The sequence below is a fragment of the Myotis davidii genome, unplaced genomic scaffold (genome assembly GCF_000327345.1).
Source record: "Myotis davidii unplaced genomic scaffold, ASM32734v1 scaffold524, whole genome shotgun sequence".
NCBI lineage: Eukaryota > Metazoa > Chordata > Mammalia > Chiroptera > Vespertilionidae > Myotis > Myotis davidii.
In genome coordinates this window covers 120729-145810 of record NW_006299263.1, presented here as the reverse complement: position 1 = coordinate 145810, position 25082 = coordinate 120729, and the positions used below count along the sequence as shown (strand labels likewise).

Here is a 25082-nt window from a genome sequence, read left to right as displayed (position 1 = left end):
TTTTTTAAGTGATTTTATAGAGAGAAGAGGGGCGAGGTGGGGGGAGGGGAGGCAGAGAGAGAGAGAGAGAGAGAGAGAGAGAGAGAGAGAGATCGCAATCGGTTGCCCTCCCGCACCCACCCCACCCGGGGATCGAACACGCAACCTAGGTATGTGCCATGATAGGGAATCGAACCTCTCAACCAATTGAGCCGCCTGGTCAAGGCTCTATATTTCATTTTATCACAGTGCTTAAACAATTCATTAGACATCAGATTTCCTTTTCAACTTCTCTAAATGTCTAATAATTCTTCATGATGCACCCTTTCTTAACTTTCTTGATTCTTTGGGGAGGGTTAGACAAGCCTCTTTTTTGCCATTAAATTTAATTTCCTCCTTTCCAAAGAAGTTCATAGCTCTTCCTTGAAAAGTAAAAAATCATAAAATTTACATCATTTAAGACTACTCCTTTATTGTCAATAAAAACTTATTTAATGTGAATATTAGTAATAACTATTAAGAAAGTTAAGAACCACAGAACTGGAAGAATGATTCTGAAGTCTTTCATTACAGACATTCAAATTCTTTTGTACTGTTTATTACTGTATTCTATAAGGTTCTTCTGTATAGAATTATATGGGCGATAAGACTAAAGTCAAACAACTAGTCCAAGAATCATAAGACAAAAAAAAGGGCTCAGATTTTATAAAACAGTCTAAGAAAGAATACTAAATCATTTGACTTTTCTGAAACAATCTAATCAGAAAGCACCATGCCTCACAAATAGATGGGTACCAAGGCCTGCAGTAACAAAGATATGTAATGCCATGCGATAAATGTAACTCACCTTCTTTAAATATCAGTTACTGTTTGGGGGGAAAAATTATTTTAAAATTAAAACAAACACATATGGAGAAAGAAAACTGCATGAAGGATGCTTTAAGAAACAAAAAGCAGAAAAACTCAGAGCATATTTAATTAAGTAAATGAGAACATCTCAGAATCAGACATTCCAAAATCATATCATAACCTTCCTATTAATCCATATTTTAATAAAGCCTACAGTATTACTTAAAGGATACCATGAAGTTAGCAAGCTCATAGCACAAGAGTAGCTTGCACCACTGGGAAAAAACTAGAAGGTAGGCAATAGCACAAATGGAATTTGTCTAGAAGACAGAAAATTCACTAGCTAATCTTCTATTGCACAGCTCGTTAAAGGCCCAACCAAGACGTATAGAGGAAACTGCTGCAGGGATGATAAGGTTTCTTCATAAACAGAACACAGCATAGGACGTAGAGGCAAATCTTATTCTCAAACAATAATCTAACTCCGCTTCAAAAATGTCTTTCTTCTGGGGAGAAATATCATTACCCTTTGCAGGAGCAGAAATGGAGAAATGAAAAATAATTCAAGTTTTAAAAAGCCAATTATTTTATTTATTAAAAGGCTTTTACTATCTTCTTTTCAAAATTTTATTTGCATTTGAAAAGCAACAAGCAGAAATTCTTAACAAATTTGAATGTAAAAACAATGGAATATTTTCCTAAAAAACAAAGTTTAAGGTATTCTTTCCTATAAGATTGCTGTATTTTTATTAGAATGTTTTGTTAACGTTATATTTAGTCCTACATATCACTGAATCTGCCTCTTCATTTAACAGAGATGTGGACATATTAATATGATTGTTCATTAATATGCAAATATGTGCATAAACTTTTTGTCCTAAGTAAAATATGTGAATTGACATTTTATGGCCTGTTATAATCCTTGATAGCATAGACAGTCATCAATGTATGGCTATCTTTAAGGACCTAGTTCAACTCCCACACCTTCCAGGAGACACAGGCTTCTTAAGTTCTTGGGCATTTAAGAAATGTGCCAAATATTTTCCAACCCTGTCCATAAGAGACAAAGTCAGGACTTGTACACAGGTCTCCTGATTCCAATTTTACTGCTCTTTTTGGGTTAGTACAGGATCTCAAAAGCCTCTACCCCGGCTATATTGCATCCTACACTTTTCTGTATGCCATAGGAGGGGCACCAACTATAAAAGATGCTAATGTTCTCCGCAAAGCATAACTTAAACCAATAATTTATGTTGATAACATTTTTAACAAGGGGAGTTTGGGGAAAGGGGTGAAGATTGGACAATAACCTGTAAATTTAAAAGCAAACAAAAATCAAATGCTACCCAACCTTCAAAACATAGGACAAATGTCCCCTCTCTTGACACCTTCCCACCACCTCTCAGTGACAACCATGTGCTCCCATCCTAAAGCACTTTGTCCATACTAAGTACAGCTTGCTTCGCTGGATACACCTGTCTTCCCACTGTGACAGGAAGTTCCTGGAAGGCAGTATAAGCTCCAACACATTTAAAGGTAACTGCTGAAAGGCTTCAGCACCAAAAACACTTCTTCAATATAAAAAATACAAATATGAAGAATGAACACATGAATTAGCCACAGCTGAAGATAAAGGAGGTCTCTCTTCACTCCCAGAGCAGCATCTAGATCAGTGGTTCTCAACCTTCCTAATGCCGCGACCCTTTAATACAGTTCCTCATGTTGTGGTGACCCCCAATGTCATTGTTACAAATTGAACATAATTAAAGCATAGTGACTAATCACAAAAATATGTAATTATATATGTGTTTTGTGATGGTCTTAGGCGACCCCTGTGAAAGGATAGTTTGACCCCCAAAGGGGTCTCGACCCACAGGTTGAGAACCGCTGATCTAGATCATTCCACTGCTTACCTTTCATCTTTCAAACAATCAACCCTAGAAGATACCTACTAGGTCAGATATGCTACAGGAAGTAAATATACAACAGTTCTTATCCCAGACATGCTTAACAATCTAGCTGCAGGGATAAGACACCCAGATAAAACCAAGGCCCAGCACAAAGCTAGAAGTGGCAGAGATATAAATGGATATAGATTATTTCTTGGGAAGCATACTTCTATTTCAGAAAGGAAGAAAGTGGCCTCTAAAAGTGATTTTCCTCTGTCCTTGCTCTAAGGGACATGAGGAAATACAGCACATTGAATGTTAAGTCTCTTTATAATCATCTGGAAACTGCTTTGATTCACTCAAGAAGGCTGTGGCATCAAAGAGCACTTCTCATTACTATCAATATGCCGCAGACCTCCTTAAAAACCTCTGTCATAAAAGAGGTCGGATGTGCCTCAGTCCAGTCCTGTGTGAATCCTCACTGCCGCTCCAGGCCCACATTCATGAAAGGCCTGTGGAAAGTTTCCTACGTGGACATCTCTCTACCTCAAACTCAATCTGCTCAAACCAAACTGCAAAATATATAATAATGACAAATATTATTTACCGTTATTAAATTACATAATAAAAAACTACAGGAAGTAATAACATTAAAGTAGATAATAAGTGAAATATTAATTTTCATTAGTCACAATGTACAAACTCTTCCCTGCATCTACAGTCCCAGAATGAGTAAGCAGATTTTGTTAACTTCTTTGGCCAGCCAAAGATTTGTTTGAACTGCTCAGTAACATCTGAAGTTATCGGTGTACTTCCTAAGAAGTAGCACCAAAGAACACATTTGTTTTATATAATCAATCGTATCTGGAAAATATCTCAGAATTGTATGTTCTGGATAATGCTGTGCTAGTGATATTACACACAAGAATGATTGAACTAAATGGTGTCTTAAGAGGATTAAAAAATAACTATCTCCCCACCTCTTTTTTTGAGATGGTAGTCAAGTTTGCTTCCTGGATATTGATAGTTATGCCAAGAGGGTCTATAAAATAACAGGGTTCTGCCCAACACAAACTGTAGAAATAGAAAGAAACAGAATTTTGATTTTTAAATGAGTACTACCTATGAAAAACCAAATTGGTGGCAATGTAGCTTAAGGACTAATCAGGGGCCCCTGCTCCCTCTTTCATGCTAGTTGACAAGGTTTAACATATGTGAAAAACAACCCATAACATTCTGAGTTTTGATTTTTTCAATAGTTGACAAGAATGCTACAATTTTATACTCCTAAAGACATCTGAAGAACCTATTATTAGAAAGGAAAAAAATCACAGTTATTACACATTCTTTTACTATTATATTCACATTCAAATGTAAGGGCTATATATAAAAATGCATTATAGAAATTCTTCATTGTCAGAAAGTGACTGCTAGATGAATCATAACTTGTGAACATATATTTTAGATAGAAATCTCATTCCAATACAAATCTTCAAATCACAGAATGTCAGAGAAAGAAGTAATTTTAGAGATAATCTAGTTCCACTTCCCACTTTTACAGATGGAGAAACAAGCACAGGATAAATAAGTGGCTTAAATCAGGTCGCATTGTGAGCTGTAACAAAAGTCAATGTGGAACCTAAGTCTCTTGATTCTTAATGCACAGTTCTTCTCACTTCACTCATTTAACAACACCTTGTATTATTTTTTAAAAATATATATTTTATTGACTTACAGAGAGGAAGGGAGAGGGATAGTTAGAAACATCGACGAGAGAGAAACATCGATCAGCTGCCTCTTCACACCCCCTACTGGGGATGTGCCCGCAACCGAGGTACATGCCCTTGACCGGAATGGAACCTGGGACCCTTCAGTCCACAGGCCGACGCTCTATCCACTGAGCCAAACCAGTCAGGGCTGCACCTTGTATTCTTAAGGCATTGTACTAGATCCCTTAAGGAATTTTCTCTCTCAAGAAGACATTTCCTTAAGGAATACAGAAAAAAGCATTATACAAAATTAGACAATAACAGTATTCATTAAAACTATTATTCTTGGCTATGGAAAACCAAAGAGAGGGGATGATTAAATTGGTAAACGAAAATGAAATTTTATCAATAATTATAAGTAAATTTAGGCAGACAACTAAAAGGCAGACATTGTAAAAATGGATTATAAAACAACAAGAAGACCCATATACTACAGATGCTGTCCCAAGAAACCCACTCTCATTATAGAGACATATATGGGGATATGTATATGGATGGAAAAAATAATACAAAGGGAAAACGGTAAGCACATGAATGCTGTAATGGCTAAGTTAACATCAAATAAAGAAAACTTCAGGACTAAAGGACATTTCACACGATAGAAAGGTACTCTCATAATGATATAAAGCTCAGACATCAGGAAAACAGCAATCCTAAGTGTATTTGCACCTAAAAACAGATCTTCAAAATAAATGGTCATAATATAACTGCTGGAGAAGCGGACAATTCTTCAACCATGGTTAGATATTTAATATCCCTCTCTTAGCAACTGATAGAACTAGACAGAAAACAAAACAAAACAAAAAACCCAAAGATAATTTGAACAATATGGTCAATCACCTTGACTTAACTGATTTATAGACCATTATATCCCACAACTGCAGAACATTCTTGCAAATACACATATAGTATGTTTATTACCAAGAGACACCATGTATGCCACAAAATAAGTTATAATAAAAAGCTTTTAAAAAACTGAAATACAGAATAGACCCTATCTGACCAAAATGGAATTAAATTAGAAATCAGTAACAATGAGATATCAAGAAAAATGCATGTATTTGGAAATTTAAACAATGTTTTGAGTTGAATAATTAAAATACAACATCAAAATGTGTGGGATTCAACTAAAACAGTGCTTAGAGGAAAAAAAGCTTTAAAGACTTATATTAGTAAAGAAAAAAAGGTCTATAATGATGGCCAAGCTTCTACACTTTAATTAAATCAATAAAGAGCAAAGTAAACCCCAAGAAAATAGAAGATAAAAAAGCAGAAAACAATGAAGTAAAGGACATAAACAAAAACAAAATTAATTCTCTAAAAAGAAAAACAAAATTGATAAACCTCTAACTAATCAAGAAAAAAGAGAGAGAGTATAGATTATCAATATCAGGATTTTAAGAGGGGTGATCACAACCACCCTACAGACATTAATAGCATAATAAATAATATTATGGACAACTTAATACCAAAAAGTTTGACAACTTGAATGAAGCAAATTCCTTGAAAAATGTAACTTACCAAAAGGAGATACAGATGAAACAGGTAATTTGAATATCCCTAAATCAGTGGTTCTCAACCTTGGCTGCACATTAGAATCACCTGGGAATCTTTTTAAAATCCTGATCTCTGGGCCTCATCCTCCGGAAATTCTGTTTCTTTGTTACTAATGTTGTGGCCTCACCCAATACATAACAAAGCAACAGAATTTCCGGAGGATGAGGCCCAGAAATCAGGATTTTAAAAAGATTCCCAGGTGATTCTAATGTGCAGCCAAGGTTGAGAACCAATGCCCTAAATCTATTAGAGGCACTGAATTAATCATCTAAAGCCCTCCCATAAAGAAAATTCCAGCCTTGGATAGTTTTACTGGTGAGTTTTTACAGACATTCACGAAGACATAACATTCATCTTATATGGAACTTTTCAGAAAATACCCCCCAAGTTTGTTTTATGGGGCTGGCATAACACTTATACCAAAACCTGACAAAGAAATTACAAATAAGGGTATTACAGACCATTTATCTCTCATGAACATGGTCACAAATTGCTTCACAAAGTATCAGCAAGTTGAACCCAGTGATATATAAAAAGGAGGATACATTATGACCAAACAGGGTTTATCCTAGGAATACAAGATTAGTTTAATACTTTAAAAAATCAACCAAAGTTATCTACATTTTAGAATAAAGGAAAATCATGTGAGTATTTAAATAGATGCAGAAAAATCATATGATCATTTAAATAGATGATGCAGTGAAATCATTAGACAAATGAGTTAATGATAAAAACCTTTCTTCAATCTAATAAGGTATCTACAAAAAAACTCAAGTAACACTGCACTTAATACTAAAATATTAAATGTTTTCCCTGTTTTATTGTGAAAAGACAAAGAGGCCCACTCTTACCACTTCTCTTTAACACTGTCCTGAATGTCATAGCCACTGCAATAAGGCAAGAAAAAGAAAAGCAGGCAAATCCAAAAGGAAAACACACTACATTTGCAGATTACATGATTGTTTAAGAAGAAAGTCTTAGATTTACAGAAACAACTTTTAGAACTAGGTAGTGAATTTCATAAGATCATATAATATGAGGTTAATATACAAAAATCAACTGCATATCCATATGTAGTTGGCCCTCTGTATCCATAGGTTCCACTTGTGCAGACTCAACCGTGAATAAAAAATATTTGAAAACAAAATCTTAAAGTTATGTTATTGTTGACATGTACTATGTAGTTAGGCCTATGATGATTGCTGGATGTGTGTGTACTAAACACATACAAACTTTTTTCCTTGTCATTATCCCCTTAACAACTGTTTATATAGAATTTACATTGTATTAGGTATTATAAGTATACAGGAAAGGTGACTTAAAGTATATGGGGAAATGTGCATAGATCATATGCAAGCATCATGCCATTTATATAAGGGATTGAGCATCTGTGGATTTTGGTATCTGCAGCGGGGTCCTGAAACCAATCCCCCCATGGATACTGAGGAACAACTATACTAGTTGCAAACAATTTTTAAAAATTTTTTCACTTTCCATAGCATCAACAAACATATTTTGGAAGAAATTTAACAAAAGGCTTATAATATCTCTATACTGACTAATGCTAAGAGAAATTAAATAAAATCTAAGTAAATGAAGAGATGGACTATGTTCACAGGTTGGAAGACTCAGTATTGTTAAACTGTCAATTTTCTCCAAGTTGTTCTAAGTTTTAACACAATCCCAATCTCATCACATTTTCTGGCTCCCTCGGGAAATGCTTTACTGTCTGTCAGAGTGAGAACAGAGTCCTCTTTCCTCAGTACCTCAAAGCTGCACTCTCAGCCCCACACAACTGCAGCTATCCTCACCATGAGTCCATCTGCCTTAACCTGCATCCTCCGACACCTGGACAATCCCTTACCTGGTGGGGTGAGCATCTTTGTGAATACATTATTTCTGTTTGATCCTGTGGCTCCATCTTATTCTGTCTTTATGATGGTGATGCAACTGAATACCTCCAGGGTTTAGCAAAAATAATCATTTGTGTAATTAAAGTTTATTTAAGCACACACACACAAAAAAGCTCTGTACTTGCTAGAGCTCATCAAATGATACACTTAAGATCTTTGCATTTCATTGTATGTATACTAAATACAAAAGACACCACAAACAGCAAGCTAACTAAAACGAAACGGACAAGCTAATTCTAAATTTTACATTGAAATACCAAGGACCTAGCATATCCAAAACAATATTGAATAACAATGACAGAGAAGATTTATACTATTTGTCTTTAAAATACACGATAAAGCTGCAGTAATCAAGACAGTGTGATAACTGTCAAAAGGATTGACAAATAGACCAGTGGAACGGAAGAGCCCAGTTTCCATTTATACAGTCAACTGAGTTTTGACAAAGGTGCCAATACAACCTGTGGGAAAAGAAAGTTTTTAAGTAAGTGATACTAAAACAATTAGATCTCTACATAGGGGGAAAGAAGCATGGGCCCCTACCTCACACTACACATAAAAACTACTTCAAGATGGATCATAAGCCTAAATGAAAGCTAAATACAAAAATTAGAAGAAAACAAGAGAGTATTTTCTTGCCCTGGGGATAGGCAAAGGTTTATTAGAGACGATACAGAAAGCAATAACTGTGGAAGAAAAACTGTTAAATTAGATTTCATCAAAATAAAAAGTTTCTGCTCAAAGATTATCATTAACATAATGAATAGACAAGTCACAAATTGGGTTTTCTATTTGCAAAATGGAGATCTGACAAAAGACTGCTACTCGGGGTATATATAACAGCTGACTAAAAAATAGGAAAATTTTAAGACACTTCACAAAGAAAATATACAGAAACATAAGCATATAATAATGTGCTCAACATCATTAGTCAGAAAAATGCAAATTGAAAGCACAATGAGACACCACCGCACACCCACTAGAATGGCTAATTAAAGATTGACAACAGCATATGTTGGTGAGGATGTGGAACAACTGAATGCTCATATATTACTGGTAGGAGTACTAATGGTACAACCACTTTGGGAAAACGTCTGGCAGTTTCTTATAAAACTAAACACATGATGTAACAATTCGACGTCTAGTTATCATCCAATGCATATATTCACAGAAGACTTACGAGTATGTTTATTGAAATTTTATTCACAATAGCCACAAGCTGGAAACAGCCCAGTGTCCAACAACAGAACGAATAAACCAACTGACCTCTATGCAGACAATGGAATACTACTCAGCACTCAAAAGGTAACAACTACTGAAATATCCAACAATGTTGATGAACCTCAGAATCTTGTGTGCAACGAACAAAGCCTTACACAGCAGAGTACAGGCATACTTCCTTTTATTGCACTTCACTGAATTGTATTTCACAGATACCATATTTTTTGCAAATTGAAGGTTTGTGGTAACCCTGATTTGAGCAAGTCTATTGGCACCATTTTTCCAATAGACTCAGATGATGGTCAGTATTTTTACTTAAGTTATGTACATTGTTTTTTTAGACATAATGTTGTTGCATATTTAATTGATTACAGTATAGTATAAACATAACTTTTATATGCACAGGGAAATAAGATATATGTGACTCCCTTTCTTGCGATATTCTTCATTTCATTGTGGTGGTCTGGAACCAAACCTACAGTATATCTGAGGTGTATGCTGTATGGTTCTACTTTATATAAAGTCCTAGAATAGGCAAAGCAAATTTACAGGCGGGGAAAAAAATAGAGAACAATGGCTGCCTCTGGGAGGTACAGAGGGGAATTTACTGGGAAGGAGTACAAAGAAACTTTCTGGGATGATGGCAATGGTCTATTTTAAAAGGGTTTTTGCTGCACCAGTATCTTCTGTACTTGCTAGAGCTCATCAAATGATACACTTAAGATCTTTGCATTTCATTGTATGTATACTAAATACAAAAGACACCACAAACAGCAAACTAGTTAATGATGGGCATGATGATGTATTTGGGGAGAAGTGTACTGAAGTCTGCAACTTACTTTGAAATGCAACTCAAAAAAAGGGGGGGTGGAGAACAGATGGACGAATAGAATGGATAGTTGAATAAATATGTGATAAGCTAAACAAATACTGTAGAACACCACCATATGTACTAGTATGTGGTGTTCACTGGAAAATTCAATTTTTATTTGTTTGCAATAAAATGGTGAAACAAAAACAACTAATGTATCTTTTTAAGATGACCAAGATTGTATCTTAGGTTGGGCTGCCAATGATAAGGATCCAGGTCAGCATCTATACAAATCAGGTTGAGCAAAGGAGGAAGTAAAAGTGGTCAATATACCAAGTGAGGGGTGGGGAAGTATTAGAGCCAAAGCCCAGAAACGCAGGAGGTTCTGACGTCAGCCAGAAACACGGCCCAGGGCAGCAAGGCAGCAGTCACTTTCGGACATTCTTAGGGGGCTTTTGCTTTCTTCATAACTCTGCAAGTCTATGGAATTATCATTTAGGCCTGGTACCCAGCATTTCCTAGCACTTTAGCTTTTCTAATAAACGCAAGACATAGTTGAAGGATTCAAAGTCATTGACTGGGGTGGGAGGGGGTGGGAGGAAGGACTGGAAAGGAATTAAAAATTCTACAGGGAGGTCTGACTCACCCACTTCTTGATGGGTAACTACCCTTTTAAATTGCATCTTGTGAAACCGGCCAAGGAGCATTAAAGATTGAATGTAAAACTGCTTCTGGGCACAGCTGATTAAAAAGGAATAAAACTATTTTAAAAAGTTGTTCTGAGTTATTTGGCAAAATCTGCGTTTTGGTGAATGCATGACTCAGATCCCACTGCAGGTCCTTTTCATCTCTAGAGCTGTGACTTTTAGAGGACGATAGTCACCAGCAATTGTTGCTCTCTGGAGACGATTGCAGAGTCTCCGTCTGGCTGACAGAAATCAGTGATTATCACTTTGCTTGATTTAATGAGCCTGCACAGAAACCTTACCTGCTTTGTCCTTGAACTTCCTATTCACTCAGCTTTCCAATTTTTCCATCTGCAAGGATATAGCATACTTTTTGCTACTAACTTGCCTTCAATAATAAATAGGTTCACCTTTATAGGGCTTTTTCTTACTCTAATTTTTAATCTTTCAGATAAGAAACAAAACTTAATCAGATCAGACACATGATAACAAAACAGGGACACACAAGCTAACCCTAATTTGAACAGACTTTTAACCGTAAACATTGTTGACTTATCTATCACAATATGTAATTTTTAATTGAATTTAAAATTAATCTTTGAACTAAAAATCTCCGCTAAGCTAATGAAACTAATACATCTGTATAGTTAGCAAGCAAAAAGAATATCAAGGAATAGTAAAAGAAATATGAAGTTCATCATTTTCCACCTGAGAGGTCAGCTATCCTGGCTAAGCCAACCAGTTTTCAGGAATATGCTCTGGGCAAGATAACACAGAGAACAAGATAAATATAGCATCTAAAAACGTTGACGAAAACACGTTATGTCCAAAACACAGTATCATTGGGCTGCTCTTCATTTCACAAAGATGTTAAGATCTGAAAAGTTTTCTGTATCTCTAAGTCAGTGGTTCTCAACCTTCGTAATGCTGCAACTCTTTAATACAGTTCCTCATGTTGTGGTGAGCCCCAATTTCATTGTTACAAATTGAACATAATTAAAGCATAGTGATTAATCACAAAAACAATATGTAATTATATATGTGTTTTCCAGTGGTCTTAGGCAACCCCTGTGAAAGGGTCGTTCAACCCTCAAAGGGGTCGCGACCCACAGGCTGAGAACCGCTGCTCTAAGTGCTATAGCACAAACCAGGCTACTGTTTCTTCAAATTATATGACGTTTCCCTCAAAAACAAATACCAACTCTATTATAATAAACATTTATCTCAGCAAAGCAAATAAGATGCCACAAATCGGCTTTTTTGTTCTGTTTTGTTTTTTTAGATTATCTCATAAAAGCACAGAGACTTAGGAGAAAAGAGCAAAACCCGTCCAGTATGGCTTGGCAGGGTTTTACGGCTCCCAGATTGTACTTTCTTACTTCCCAAGAGCCATTCATGAGATTTGTTGCAATGATGACTCAAATTACATATAAATTTTAATCTGAAAGTGGTGTCTGTTGCCCTCTTGAGGTAAATTGAAGAACAGAAAGAAAACAATGCTATCTTTGCCTAGAACATTTACAGAGAGAAGCTTTCTTCTCCAAAGGGCTTTTTCTACAAACATATTGTGCTCTGAAGCTAGCTAGTTGTAATAATATAAAACTCCATTTTCACCCCAATAACAGACAATTTACAAATACCACTAGGCATCAGAACATTTCTGCAAAAATAAAGCTAACCTTTACACCAAGAATAAAGAGAAATTTTTAAAGCTTCAATGGATGAAAATGTCAAACCAGGTGCATCCTAAAAATTCATTATATAGTTCTTCAGTAGGCCTAGCTCATATGATTCAGTTGACCCAAACTGTAGACTGAAAAGCACGGTGGCAAGCTTTTATAGGGCTTGTGGGGGTTGGGGGGCAAGGCAAAGCCCATATATTCTTATAGTTCAATTCCACTTAATATGCAAGGTCTGCAACACAAGAATAGCTGCACTGAAAAATAAAGTATGTAATATATAAGCGTGGGTAGAAAAATTTAATAGTCTTGATAGATTATCCTGTTAGGGAGTTAATTTTAGTAACTAACCCTCTGAGGTACTGTTCCTATCCAATGTCACAGGGCCTTGAATGAATTAAGATTCTTTTCCCTCAAATTACATCTTATTCTAAGCTATCATTTGATTTTCAGTATTAAGAATGCGTTGGATGACATCATTACTCCTCTAAAGTTTGAAAGACTTCAGCACTTGACTAATAAGCATGACTCATTCATGTATGATCAAGGTTTTGAATGAGCAATAAAAATATGGTCACCATCTCATCCTGCTTCTATGTCCCCTGCAGGCAGAAGAGATGACACTGGCCAGCTGTTAAGTCTAAATTCATGGATACAGAATTAACCTGTCACTGTATCTGAGGCGATCAAAGTAGGGTGCTCACACACTCTCTCCCAGTGCTGAGCTCTTACACAGGCCCCTCGAGCTATCATTGGTATTTATTTCAACTTATGGAAAAGCCTCTCTTTTTTCTTTCTTTCATTTTTACAAACCTAAAGGAGAGTAAAAGAAATTAAGGGGGTAGGGGAAGTAGGAGGGCACAAAAAGACATTCCTAGCACAAATTCCTTAAATATTATGAGCAGATAATCCCAAAATTTGCACTGTCAGCCCAGGCATCTTTTGTATAGCCTACCTGACATCCAACTGGATATATCCTAAGCATTTCAAACTTAGCCTATCTAAAAAAACAGAACAAAACATGTTCTCATAAACCTGTTCTTCCCTCTGTCTTTTCCACCTCAGTATACGTTGGTGGAAACTACCCATTGATTCCACAACCCAAACTTGAGTGCCATCCTTGACGCCTTCCTCTTTCTTACTCCCAACCCGACCCAAAGTCCGGTCAGTTGCAACAACAAATACAGGTCTAATCCATCCTCTCTTCTCCATCATTACTATCACCACTCTCACCTGAGCCAGGATGGACACAACACTCTGGTTTCCTACTTTGACTTTTGTACCCCATCTAATCCAGAGATTTTCAACATGTGTGCTGCAAGGATTTTTAAAACAAGCAATACCTGACTATTCAGTCCGGAGCACTGACCTCTTTTCCCTTGGATTATCAAATTAAAAAAATGATAGCAGCCAACACAAAATAGCCATCCGGTGTGAATGAATCAAAATTATACCTTTGACCTAGCCGGTTTGGCTTGATGGATACAGCGTAGGCCTGCGGACTGAAGGGTCCCAGGTTCGATTCCGGTCAGGGGCATGTACCTTGGTTGCGGGCACATCCCCAGTAGAGGGTGTGCGGGAGGCAGCTGATGGATGTTTCTCTCTCATCGATGTCTCTAACTCTCTCTCTCCCTTCCTCTCTGTAAAAAATCAATGAAATATATATATTTTAAAATTAGACCTTTTATTTTCAGAATGGCCAAAAACATATATTTTGGTGTGCCACAGAATTTTAGCAGTTTATGTGTGCCATGAGATGAAAAAGGTTGGAAATCACTGCTCTAATCCATTAGCCAGACTACAGTCAGAATGACCATCTTACTTATCACCCTGAATATGTCACTCTCCTGGCTTAAAACCACTCATCAGCTTCCTACCTCATTTCAAATAAAATTTTAGTTCTCCTAGAGCAGTGGTCGGCAAACTGCGGCTCGCGTGGCTTTTCCACAAAATACCGGCTCTTCCACAAAATACCGACTTCTGCACGTGGGTCACGAAGTTTTAATCGCACTGTACGTGTGCGCCCGCACGTGGTATTTTGTGGAAGAGCCACACTCAAGGGGCCAAAGAGCCGCATGTGGCTCGAGAGCCGCATTTTGCTGACCACGGCCCTAGAGTGTACAAAATTTGGAAGCTTTTGGCCTCCTCTCTGTTCCTAGAACAGCCCAACTTCTTCCCCATTTTAGTGCCTTTCTTTTATTTTTTTCTGCTCTTGGCCTGAGTCTTCCTCACACTTCAGATCTCAGCTTAAATATCACCACTTTGTCTAGAGCAGGGGTCCTCAAACTTTTTAAACAGGGGGCCAGTTCACTGTCCCTCAGACCGTTGGAGGGCCGGACTATAGTTTAAAAAAAAAAAACTATGAACAAATTCCTATTGTGTCATGAGAATTTTTAAAACATGCTATACCTGAATATTTAGTCAGGGCACTGACCTCTTTTTCCTTAGATTGGCAAATGAAAAATGACAACAGCCAACACAACAATAACCATCCACTGTGAATAAATAATTTTTTGTTATATCGGCAAAAATATATATTTTTTGTTAAGCCCAGAATTTCAGTAATTAGCTTATGTGCACCATGAGATGAAAAAGGTTGGAAATCACTGCTCTAATCCATTAGCCAGACTACAGTCAGAATGACCATCTTACTTATCACCCTGAATATGTCACTCTCCTGGCTTAAAACCACTCATCAGCTTCCTACCTCATTTCAAATAAAATTTTAGTTCTCCTAGAGCAGTGGTCGGCAAACTGCGGCTCGGCCAACCGTGGCTCGCGAGCCATTTGAAAAGGTGCTTAGTCTTTAAACCAGGGGTCCTCAAACTTTTTAAACAGGGGGCCAGTTCACTGTCCCTCAGACCGTTGGAGGGCCAGACTATAGTTTAAAAAAAACTATGAACAAATCCCTATGCACACTGCACATATCTTATTTTGAAGTAAACAAACAAAACGGGAACAAATACAATATTTGTATTTGCATGTGGCCCGCGGGCCATAGTTTGAGGACCCCTGGTCTAGGGAGTAACTCTATTTATTCTCTAGCACCATAGTCTATTTCCATCATAGCAGTTACTGTTGATTATTTGTTGAACTAGTAATATTAAGTACCACGAGGGCAAGGACAGCATCTGTCTTGTTCACCACGTTGTTCCCAGTGCCTTAACAGTGCATAGCATCTATGTGCCCTCAATAAACATTCCATCACCCTAGCCGGTTTGGCTCAGTGGATAGAGTGTCGGCCTGTGGACTGAAGGGTCCCGGGTTCAATTCTGGACAAGGGCATGTACCCAGGTTGTGGGCTTGATCCCCCGTAGGGGGCATGCAGAAGGCAGCCAATCAGTGATGCTCTCTCATCATTGATATTTCTATCTCTCTCTCCCTTCCTCTATGAAATCAATAAAAATATATTAAACAAACAAAACAAAAAAATACCATCAATAAGAGGGACTAGCCAGGTGTTCCTGAAACTTCTGAAAATAAAAATTATTTTAAGATTTTCACTTCTTGCCCTAGCCAGTTTGGCTCAGTGGATAGAGTGTCAGCCTGTGGACTGAAGGGTTCCGGGTTCAATTCCAGTCAAGGGCACGCACCTCAGTTGCAGGCTCCTGACTCTGGTCAGGACCATGTGGGAGGCAACCAATCTATGTGTCTCTCTCACATCGGTGTTTCTGTCTCTCCCTCTCCCTTCCATTCTTTCTAAAAATCAATGAAAAAAATTTCCCTGAGGATTAAAAAAAAATATGTAAAAAAAATAAAAATAAAAATACTTTCACTTCTTAAACCATTGAATTATATATGAAACTTTAGAATTCTTCTTGCTAAAAATTGAGATATGAGGCATCAAAAGAATGCATAATTCTGTTTTGTCAGCTAGACTTAGGAATAAATAAACAATCAATTCAAACACATTATTTAATAATTACTAAAAAGTAGCTATTTATAAAGAAAATAATGGTTACTTAATACTAGCCACTTGTTGTGTTGATTTTATAGCAGCTAAATGTTTCAGAGTACCCAGGGCTCTTATGCGGCGGGCTAAAATCTCAACTCCTCAATCAAAACTACTCCTGCCTGTGGTTTAGACCAGCCTACGGCTAAAAAGAGCTTCAGAGGGATCTTGTGAACCACTCTTTCTCTTGAGAATACTAATGTCAACAAACCATACTCACTTAAAAAAAGGGAATTATTTAAATGGAAATAATCCATTCCCACAAAACAGAACTATAAGAACTAGGGATGTGTGAGACGATATATGTTAACTTAAACTTATTGTGGTAACCATGTAAGTCAAATCATTTTGCTGTACACCATAACATATACAGTGATATGCCAATATATCTCAATAAAACTGGGAAAAATGTATTTAACATTACAATCCATCAAAAGCAAATAAAATCATGAAATCTCCCATTTCTCGCCCCCCCAACCAAAAAAAAAAAAAAAAAAAAAGGAAAGAAAGGAAGAGGAATGTAGATGTAGAGCCAAAGGGATTCTCATAGGCTGCTGCTAGGAAGATAAACTGACAACCACTTTGGGGAATATGACAAGATAATGATTTCTTACTTGACTGCCTCGGAAATATTGTTCGAGGTATGTCCTGACAAGGCATCATGTAAGTTGCGTATAAAATAATCTCTGTATTCTTCAGGAAGGGCCATAAATGTTCCACCCATCACAATAAACTCCACTTTATCCACACTGTGACCAAGCTGTTTCAACTGAAAGACATAAATTAAACAACATTAAAAGGATACAATCATTATCCTAAGAGAGTACTGCAAATTTCTAATTTTATTTTGCAGTGTTTTCATCAGTATAGTTTAAAAATGAGAAGCTATTAAACATACTTAAGTTCTGTGGATTAAAAAAAGAGATTCCAGATTCTGAAATAAAAAAAATAGTAAAGCTCAAATAAGGAGGGAGAGTGAGACTCTATCTATATAATAGAGGAATATGCAAATTAGCCAGGATGCCATAACGTCACAACCAAACAGCAGGGACCTGAGGCTGCATGGCCCCTGACCAGGGTGAGGGACCTCAGGCCGTGCCTCCCACCCCAGTACTGGGTCAGGGGATCTCAGGCTGCACACCCCGCCCCCCTCCACTGGCACTGGGCTGGGGGATCTAAGGCTGCACCCCCTGCCCAGAGGGGCTTGACGGGGGTGGGGTCGGCCAGGTCTGGGTCTCACCCAACGGGGGTGGGGCTGGCCGGGTGTGGGTCTCCTGTGTTTTTGAAGCACGTGTGGGTGGCGGGCGGGGACTTGACTCTAGGTCTGGTGGTGCGCCCCAGACTGACAGGAGGGAGAGCTTCATATACATTTTACTAATTTTCTTTCATGTCTGACACTTCTATTATAAAGGGCAAATAGCAATATTAAAATATTTCCTCTAATTAATTCCCTTTTAATGTGCACAAATTTCATATACCAGGCCACTAATTAAAAATAATAAACAAGAAGCTCGATGTTAATACCTACAGAGTTGAGTGGAAATTTTAAAAACACATAGAATATAAACTAGAAAGCAGTAAAGGCAAATATAAGCAACTATGTATCAATCATGTATTTTATGCCAGACTCTGTGGTGAGCCTTGGGGACAAAGGAGATAATTCATGCAACATAATCAGGACTTGATGCAAATGAAAGAAAAAGAACACTATATTAAAAACAGAAATTAAGAAAGCAGTTGTAAATTAAAACTTTAAAGTTTTAAATCAATTGTGAGGATTCTGGACATAGGTGGAACGTCAAGCCTGCTTTCCGGGAGGAAAATAAAAATCTGATTGATAAAATATGAAATATAATGCCTCTACTATCAGATATGCAAATGGTACATATCTTTGATTTTATCAACCACAATAAGCCAAGATTCTACTTTTCAAAAACAGGTATTTAAATTTCTTGCCATTATCTTAGGCTTGAAAAAAAGTTGCTACCAAGTTATGAACTCAAATGAATGTACTATGTAAAGGATGTGTATGCTTAATATTTGTTTCTTAAAATGGCAAGTAATTTATACATATATACATCTTTATGTATGTATACATATTTACATATCCTTATGTATAAATATATCATATGCATATATATTTTAAAAAAAATATGTTTATATATGTGTATATAAATCAAGACTAAAAGAATATTCTGTATGTCTATGGTTTGCAAGGGATACACAACAAAATCATCCTGGTATCTTTTTCAGAGTATCTTGGCAGGACCCCAAACCAGGCGTAAGGAGAACATCCAGAGGTAAAGATCTGGCTCATGTTTTAGAAAAGCTGTGATGATTCTAGTAAATTATAGTTAAAAAAATAATCACTGCTCTATGGTAGTTTCTAAATCTTTTAAAATCCATGCTCTTTTTTGGTAAACAAAAACATTTTACACAGTATTAAAACATTTTAAATAAATTAAATATAAATATCATGGCTAAAAAAGGAAATCCAAGCAATGGTCAGTTTAGAACATGCTTTTCCAAACTATGTAGGCTCCCTGCCCCCAGTGGGGTCCTCTCCTATAGCTGACCATCCCGATCCACACATGCTTGGGTGACAGTGAAGTGAAAATCAGAACCGGATGGTCTTCACTAATAGTGACCGTTAGATAAACACAGAGTGACTTACTATGGTACATATTACAGTTGAGATTTTGTGGTTGCCCTACTAGATGTTACTATGACTACTACACACAGAGTTCACATATTTTTTAATTGGACAAGTTTAAAATTGTAAAATCTGTAAAAATAAAACTGTATTAATGTTCAGATTTCTTGAACAGAGCATAGCCATTTACAAAGTTCTTGTTTTCAATCAGCTATACTGAGGTATAATTTGCATACAATCAGCTGTCTGAGGTATAATTTACATACAATTAATTTTAAGGATAAATTGGATGAGTTTGGATAAATATTTGGAGTTGTATAACCACCATGACAATCATGATACAGAATGATTCCACAGCCCCTGAGTGTTCCTCACATCTTTGCTCCTCCAAACAGCACAAAACTCATGTGGCCTAGGAAAGCTAAACTTCAATCCATCCACCTACTGCCTAAGTGTTTCCACACATCTACATCCTGTAAATTTCATACCATAAATGACTTCCTACAAATTGAAATCTATAGAATACAAAACGTTCAAAGAAAACAATAGTCTGTAAAGGAAGTGATAGTTCTGATCTTTCTAGGTATTGCAAAATAGTCTCCCTCCCTCAGATGGATAGCAAAAACTTACAATGGGGAAAAATACTCTTTTAGGGCTTATTTCAGGTACAACTCAAATCAAGAAATAATACCTCTAAGTATAAAAATCTAATTTAAAACTGCTTTTTAGAAACTTACCTGCTCTATGCGGTGTCTTGTCTGTAGATAAGGGTCGTATCTAGCACGAATAGCTCGCATGGAGGTTGGCTGAGGAAAAAAAAAGAGAAAAAGATTCTGTTATGCCCACACTAAAGTAAAAATAAAAAGTGGTTTCAAAGGGTGTATTAAAAATAAAATTCTCCTGTGCTCCTTTCTTCCTTTCTCAGTCTTCAAAATAACGTCCTGTAGCAGCTGGCTAGTCTCCCCGCCACTGTCATGAGTATCTGAACAGCAGGGCGTCTTCTTAGATCATAGTTATCTTTGTATCAGCACTTATGGAAACAACACAAATTGTTATACTACTCACAGACATAGATGTGCATACATATTCAAAAGAATTATTTGGTAAAATAACCTTTAAATAATGGCTTAACAAAAAAGCCTTTATGTTTTTATATAATGGAATATTCTACAACCAAGAAACAATGTACTAATATGTTTTCTAAAATATATTGCCAAATGAAAAAGGCAAGGTGCACGGTTTTGATACAGTAGCTTATATGTAAAAAAATAGGATAAAGAATAACTATGTGCTTATATATCTATATAATATCTTTAAAGGATATACAGGAAAGCTAATACTGATTGTCTGCTGGGAGTGGAGGGGGCTGGAGCAGAAACAAACAAATAGGGGACAAGAGGGACAAGAAACCTTTCCATTGAATAATTCCTTTTGTATTTTCAAAAATCTGAACTATGAAAGACAGGTAAAAAATAGCAATATTAAAATATTTCCTCTAATATGCATATGCATATGCATATGCATATGTATATGTATATGTATATGTATATATGAAGAAAGGCACATAGTTAGCTGGTTACTGACCTCTCTGAAGAGGCTGACTGCTTCAAAAGCCTGCTCACTGGTCTCCTCTTTCACTCTTGCCCCCACTCTAATCCTTTGTTACCTTCAAATGATCTTTTAAAAAACTATATTGGATTATATCATTCCTTTAAATCTTTTTTATTATTGTTAATCCTCATTGGAGGATATTTTTTTCCACTGATTCTTTGAGAGGAAGAAAGGGGGGTAGGGGGAGGGGGGGAGAAAGAGAGAAAGAGAGAGAGAGAGAGAGAGGGGAGAGAGAGAGAGAGACAGAGAGAAATATCAATGTGTTTCACCCTGGACTGGGCCAGAATTGAACCTACAACTCAGGTACGTGCCCTTGACCGGGAAATGAACTAGAACCCGAGAACTTCGGTATACAGGCCAAATGCTCTAACCACTTAGCCACGCCAACTAGGGCGATTCCTTTAAATCTTAATGACTTATCATGTCACCTATAATAAAATCCAAACTCCTTGCCCTGGCTCACAAGTCACTATGATATGTCTCTCCAAACTCATTCCTCCTCTTACCCTCTATGCTCCAGAACATCCCACCGTCATTCCTAACACGGCTCCTTGTTCTAGCTATTCTCTGCTGGAAATGCTTGTTGCTGAAATTCTGGAAAGGCCCCTTCCTGTCATCAGGACTCAGTTAAAACATCACCTGCTCAGAGAATCCCTTCCTAACATCACAGCTAAATTACCACCCAGTGATAACTTACAATTTCACTTCTCTGTGTAGCATTTACTAGTACCTGACATTTTTTTCTTGTTTGTTTCTTTATTGTCTATCTCCCACTATTAGAATGTAAATTCCACAAGACAAGGGACCTTGTCAGTTATTCCACTGCTGCACACACAGGTAGTACAATGTAGTGGTGAGAGAAACAGAATTCAAAGCCTGGCTCTGTCACTGACTCGCAGTGAGTCTTTGAGCCAGTTGTTTAAAAGGCTTGTGTTTCCTTATCTATAAAACCAGGATAATAGTAGCATCTACCTTCAAAATGCTGCTGGTAAGATTTAAAGTCATAAAATGCTTGTCTGACATATATTAAAAATAAATGCTTCCATAAGTATTCCTCCAATGACTAGAAAAATATATGTAGTCAGGAAAAAATTACCTTTGTAATCAGGGAAAAAATAAAAATTTTAAGACAGCTAGTACTTGTAAAAGCACACACAGGCAAAGTATGATGTAACATTTCCTCAGGACAGTCTCACAGTACTTTACCTCATATCCAGTGTAAGACTGGGTTGAATACTCAAAATCTGAATCAGGTCCCCCAGGGCAGTATCTGCCAATAAAACAGAAGAATGAAGATGTCAGATACAAAACTTAGTTCAACAGTCGAGTTCAAATATTGCTGTCTCCATAAAATCCAGGTAACAAATTTCACTTTCAAATCCTAAGAGAAAGGTCTACCTTTGCAGTGTCTATAAATAATATTTTCTACTAACAAGTAAACGAGTTGAGCATATAAGGGAACAATATTACAATCATTTTCAGAATTCTGCCATCACTATTATTTCAAAGATTTAAGATTTTAGGGGCAAATAACAGGACCTAAGTTTTCCTAACTTTGGGTTGATATTCAGAGTGCTCTCTTAGTAACTACACTTAAGAATATCACTCACCTATTTAATCTTTCTACTTGGAATCATGCATATTCTTCCGCTAATTTTTCCAATTATCTAGATTTTAAAAGTTTAAAGTTTATAAAAATAACTTTATTTTTATACTTTTCTGACCCAAATTCATTTAAAATTTCTGACATTTGGAATTTCCATGTTTCATTTATTGCACTAACAGAACTGTTCACTGAAATTAACAGAATTTATACTGTTCTGAGTTCTATAGCCTATGTATTTTTTATTGCATATTGTAACAAATTAAAATCTTTGTTTCACTTTTAAAACAAAATATCCTATCAATGGTTGCTGTTTCAAAGAACTAACTTATGAATCTATTAAATCAAAGTTTTAAATATTACCAGCATGCACTGGTTAAGGCTCTAGGGGACGTATTAATTGAATTAAAATTTATACACACACAACTTATCAAAATCATCATACTTACACACAAATATTTCCTGTAAAACTAATGTGTGGACATCTGTGGGGTTTGCACATCACAGCTACAACAGCAATCTATAAAAGAAAGGTTAATATAAAACTATTATGAAAGAATGGACAGAAAATCCCGGAGTGAGACTGTATCTCAGAAAAAGGGAGCGGAATGGAATCAGAGTCCCGCGGGCTTCAAAGGTACTGGTAATGCTGTATTTCTGAAGCTGAGCAGTGGGTACAAGGGTGATCTCTTCTCAATGTTGTTTGAAAATAACATTGATCTCTCTAAAATGCACATATGCATTGTATATACTAGTTTGTATTAGACTTTATAATAAAGTAAAAAATAAGAAATAACTTTTAAAGTCACAGTGATCCTTATTCTTTCTGATTTGTTTTACTAAAATAGCCTACGAGAAAAAAAACCACTTTATGCAATTCTACACAATTACATCTAAAGTCCTTGTGGACACACTAGATCTCAATATTTAGAGCAGAGACAATTAAAGTAGGAGCTAGACTTCACAGTGTGTGCAAAATATTCTCAGAGGGGTCTTTCAGAGCCCAAGTTGGGTGAATGAAGAGAGTAAAGCTTGAGAAAGAAGGGGATGGTGGAAATAGACTGGTTACATATAGGAGTGGTTACTCAAATAAAGGCACACACTAAGGTGAATGCAAGCCAGGTTTCTTACTGTCAGAGAAGAAAGTTATAAATATGGGAAGGGAGGGAACTAAAATGAACTCTGTGTGCTGGATAGAATTGAAGGTTCTATTGTGAACTCATAGTTTTCAACAGACTGATACACAAATAAATATGGAAGCAAATGTGTTATGTATATGTGTGTGCATGTATGTATGTATGTATGCGTATATATTTCCTAGCTTGATCCACTGAGAGGGTCTGGAAGCAGCAACACCCTAATAGCATACCTAGCGCTCAGATCTTGGCCTCTAAATGCCCTTCTCTACTAAAAGGAACCAAGACTCCTGAGAGAAAAGGCTGATTCCAGAACCCGGGCAAAGAAAGTACAAGAGGAGCCTGAAACATTTTACTATGACAGAAAGCTAAAAACTGCTCAAAGAATGATGGGAACATTTTTTTTTTTTTAAAGACAGAAATCAGGTTGAAAGGGCTCCCACTGGTCAAACCTGGGATAATTTGTGCATCAAAATAAATAATGATTATAACCCACCTAATAAGAAACCATGAATCCACTCATACAAATCTATAATAATAAAAGCATAATATGCTAATTAGACCGGACAGCCTTCCCTCTGGACAAAGCCCCGGCAGGCGGGGGCCAAGGCAGAGGTGGCCACTGCGGTGGTGGCAGCGGGGACCAAGGCCCTTGCACGAATTTCGTGCATCAGGCCTCTAGTATATGAATAAGTAAATTGGAAGTCTGATGAGGGAACAGGAGGATATTTACATAATATTTACAAAACTATTTTACCACACAAAACTTCTTAATTACAAAGTGGAAAAGAATAACTCTACAGAGGAGAAGCGTGGCAGACATCAATGACAAAACAAAATGAAATTATGCCCCCTTAATGGGATGCAGTAAAGAATCACTTCTGTTAATGCTCCTGCCAAAGACACATGACCTGAATCTAATTATGAAGAAACATCTGATTAAACCAAATTGAGGAACATGCTACAGAATAACTTGCCTGACATCCTCAAGTGTTAAAGTAACGAAATCAAAGAAATACAGCAGTGCCCAGACGGAAGAGACAAGACAACTAAATGCAACATGTAATTCTGAACGGGTCCTGTAGGTCATTCTTGAAACAGCTGGTGAGACTTGAATGAGGTCTGAGGATTAGACATCAGTCATGTATCAGTGTTAAACTCCTGACTTGGATGGCTGTATTGCGGCAATGTACAAAAACGTCCTAACTTGTAGGAAATATGCACTAAAGCATTCAAAGACTTGAGTTTCACAACTTACTCTTAAATGGCTGGGGGAGGGGAGGAATGTTCTTTGTACTGGACTTTCGACTTTTCTGTTAAGTTTGTGACTATTTTTCATAATAAAAATTATTAAAATTTAATGTAAAACATTCAATAATGATCTCTAGAGCAGTGGTTCTCAACCTTGGCTGCACGTTAGAATCACCTGGGAATCTTTTTAAAATTCTGATTTTTGGGCCTCATCCTCCGGAAATTCTGTTTCTTTGTTATGGGGTGGGGCCACAACATTAGTAACAAAGAAACAGAATTTCCGGAGGATAAGGCCCAGAAATGAGGATTTTAAAAAGATTCCCAGGTGATTCTAACGTGCAGCCAAGGTTGAGAAGCTCTGCTCTAGAGAAACATCAAACTACATAAATATTCTGATCTGATTGCAAAACTAATTGTTTCAAACAAACGTTTTTATTTAAAAGGAGACACAACCATATACACCACTGATGAGGCCAACCTGATTTAGCAATGTTTTACCAAGAGCCTCCTACATACACAGGCC

The 25082-nt window shown here is 36.7% G+C and overlaps 1 protein-coding gene across 1 annotated transcript in view; it reads right to left on the bottom strand.

The window, feature by feature from the left end:
• Positions 1 to 25082, bottom strand: part of ELP3 (elongator acetyltransferase complex subunit 3) — an 89451-nt gene that overhangs the window by 56600 nt on the left and 7769 nt on the right. Inside the window, exons 3-6 of the mRNA XM_015571163.1 lie at positions 22622 to 22692; positions 21776 to 21839; positions 19696 to 19764; positions 16920 to 17074 (exon numbers count right to left, since the gene is read on the bottom strand). Coding sequence (XP_015426649.1) covers positions 16920 to 17074; positions 19696 to 19764; positions 21776 to 21839; positions 22622 to 22692 — 359 coding nt within the window. The remainder of the gene's footprint in view (positions 1 to 16919; positions 17075 to 19695; positions 19765 to 21775; positions 21840 to 22621; positions 22693 to 25082) is intronic.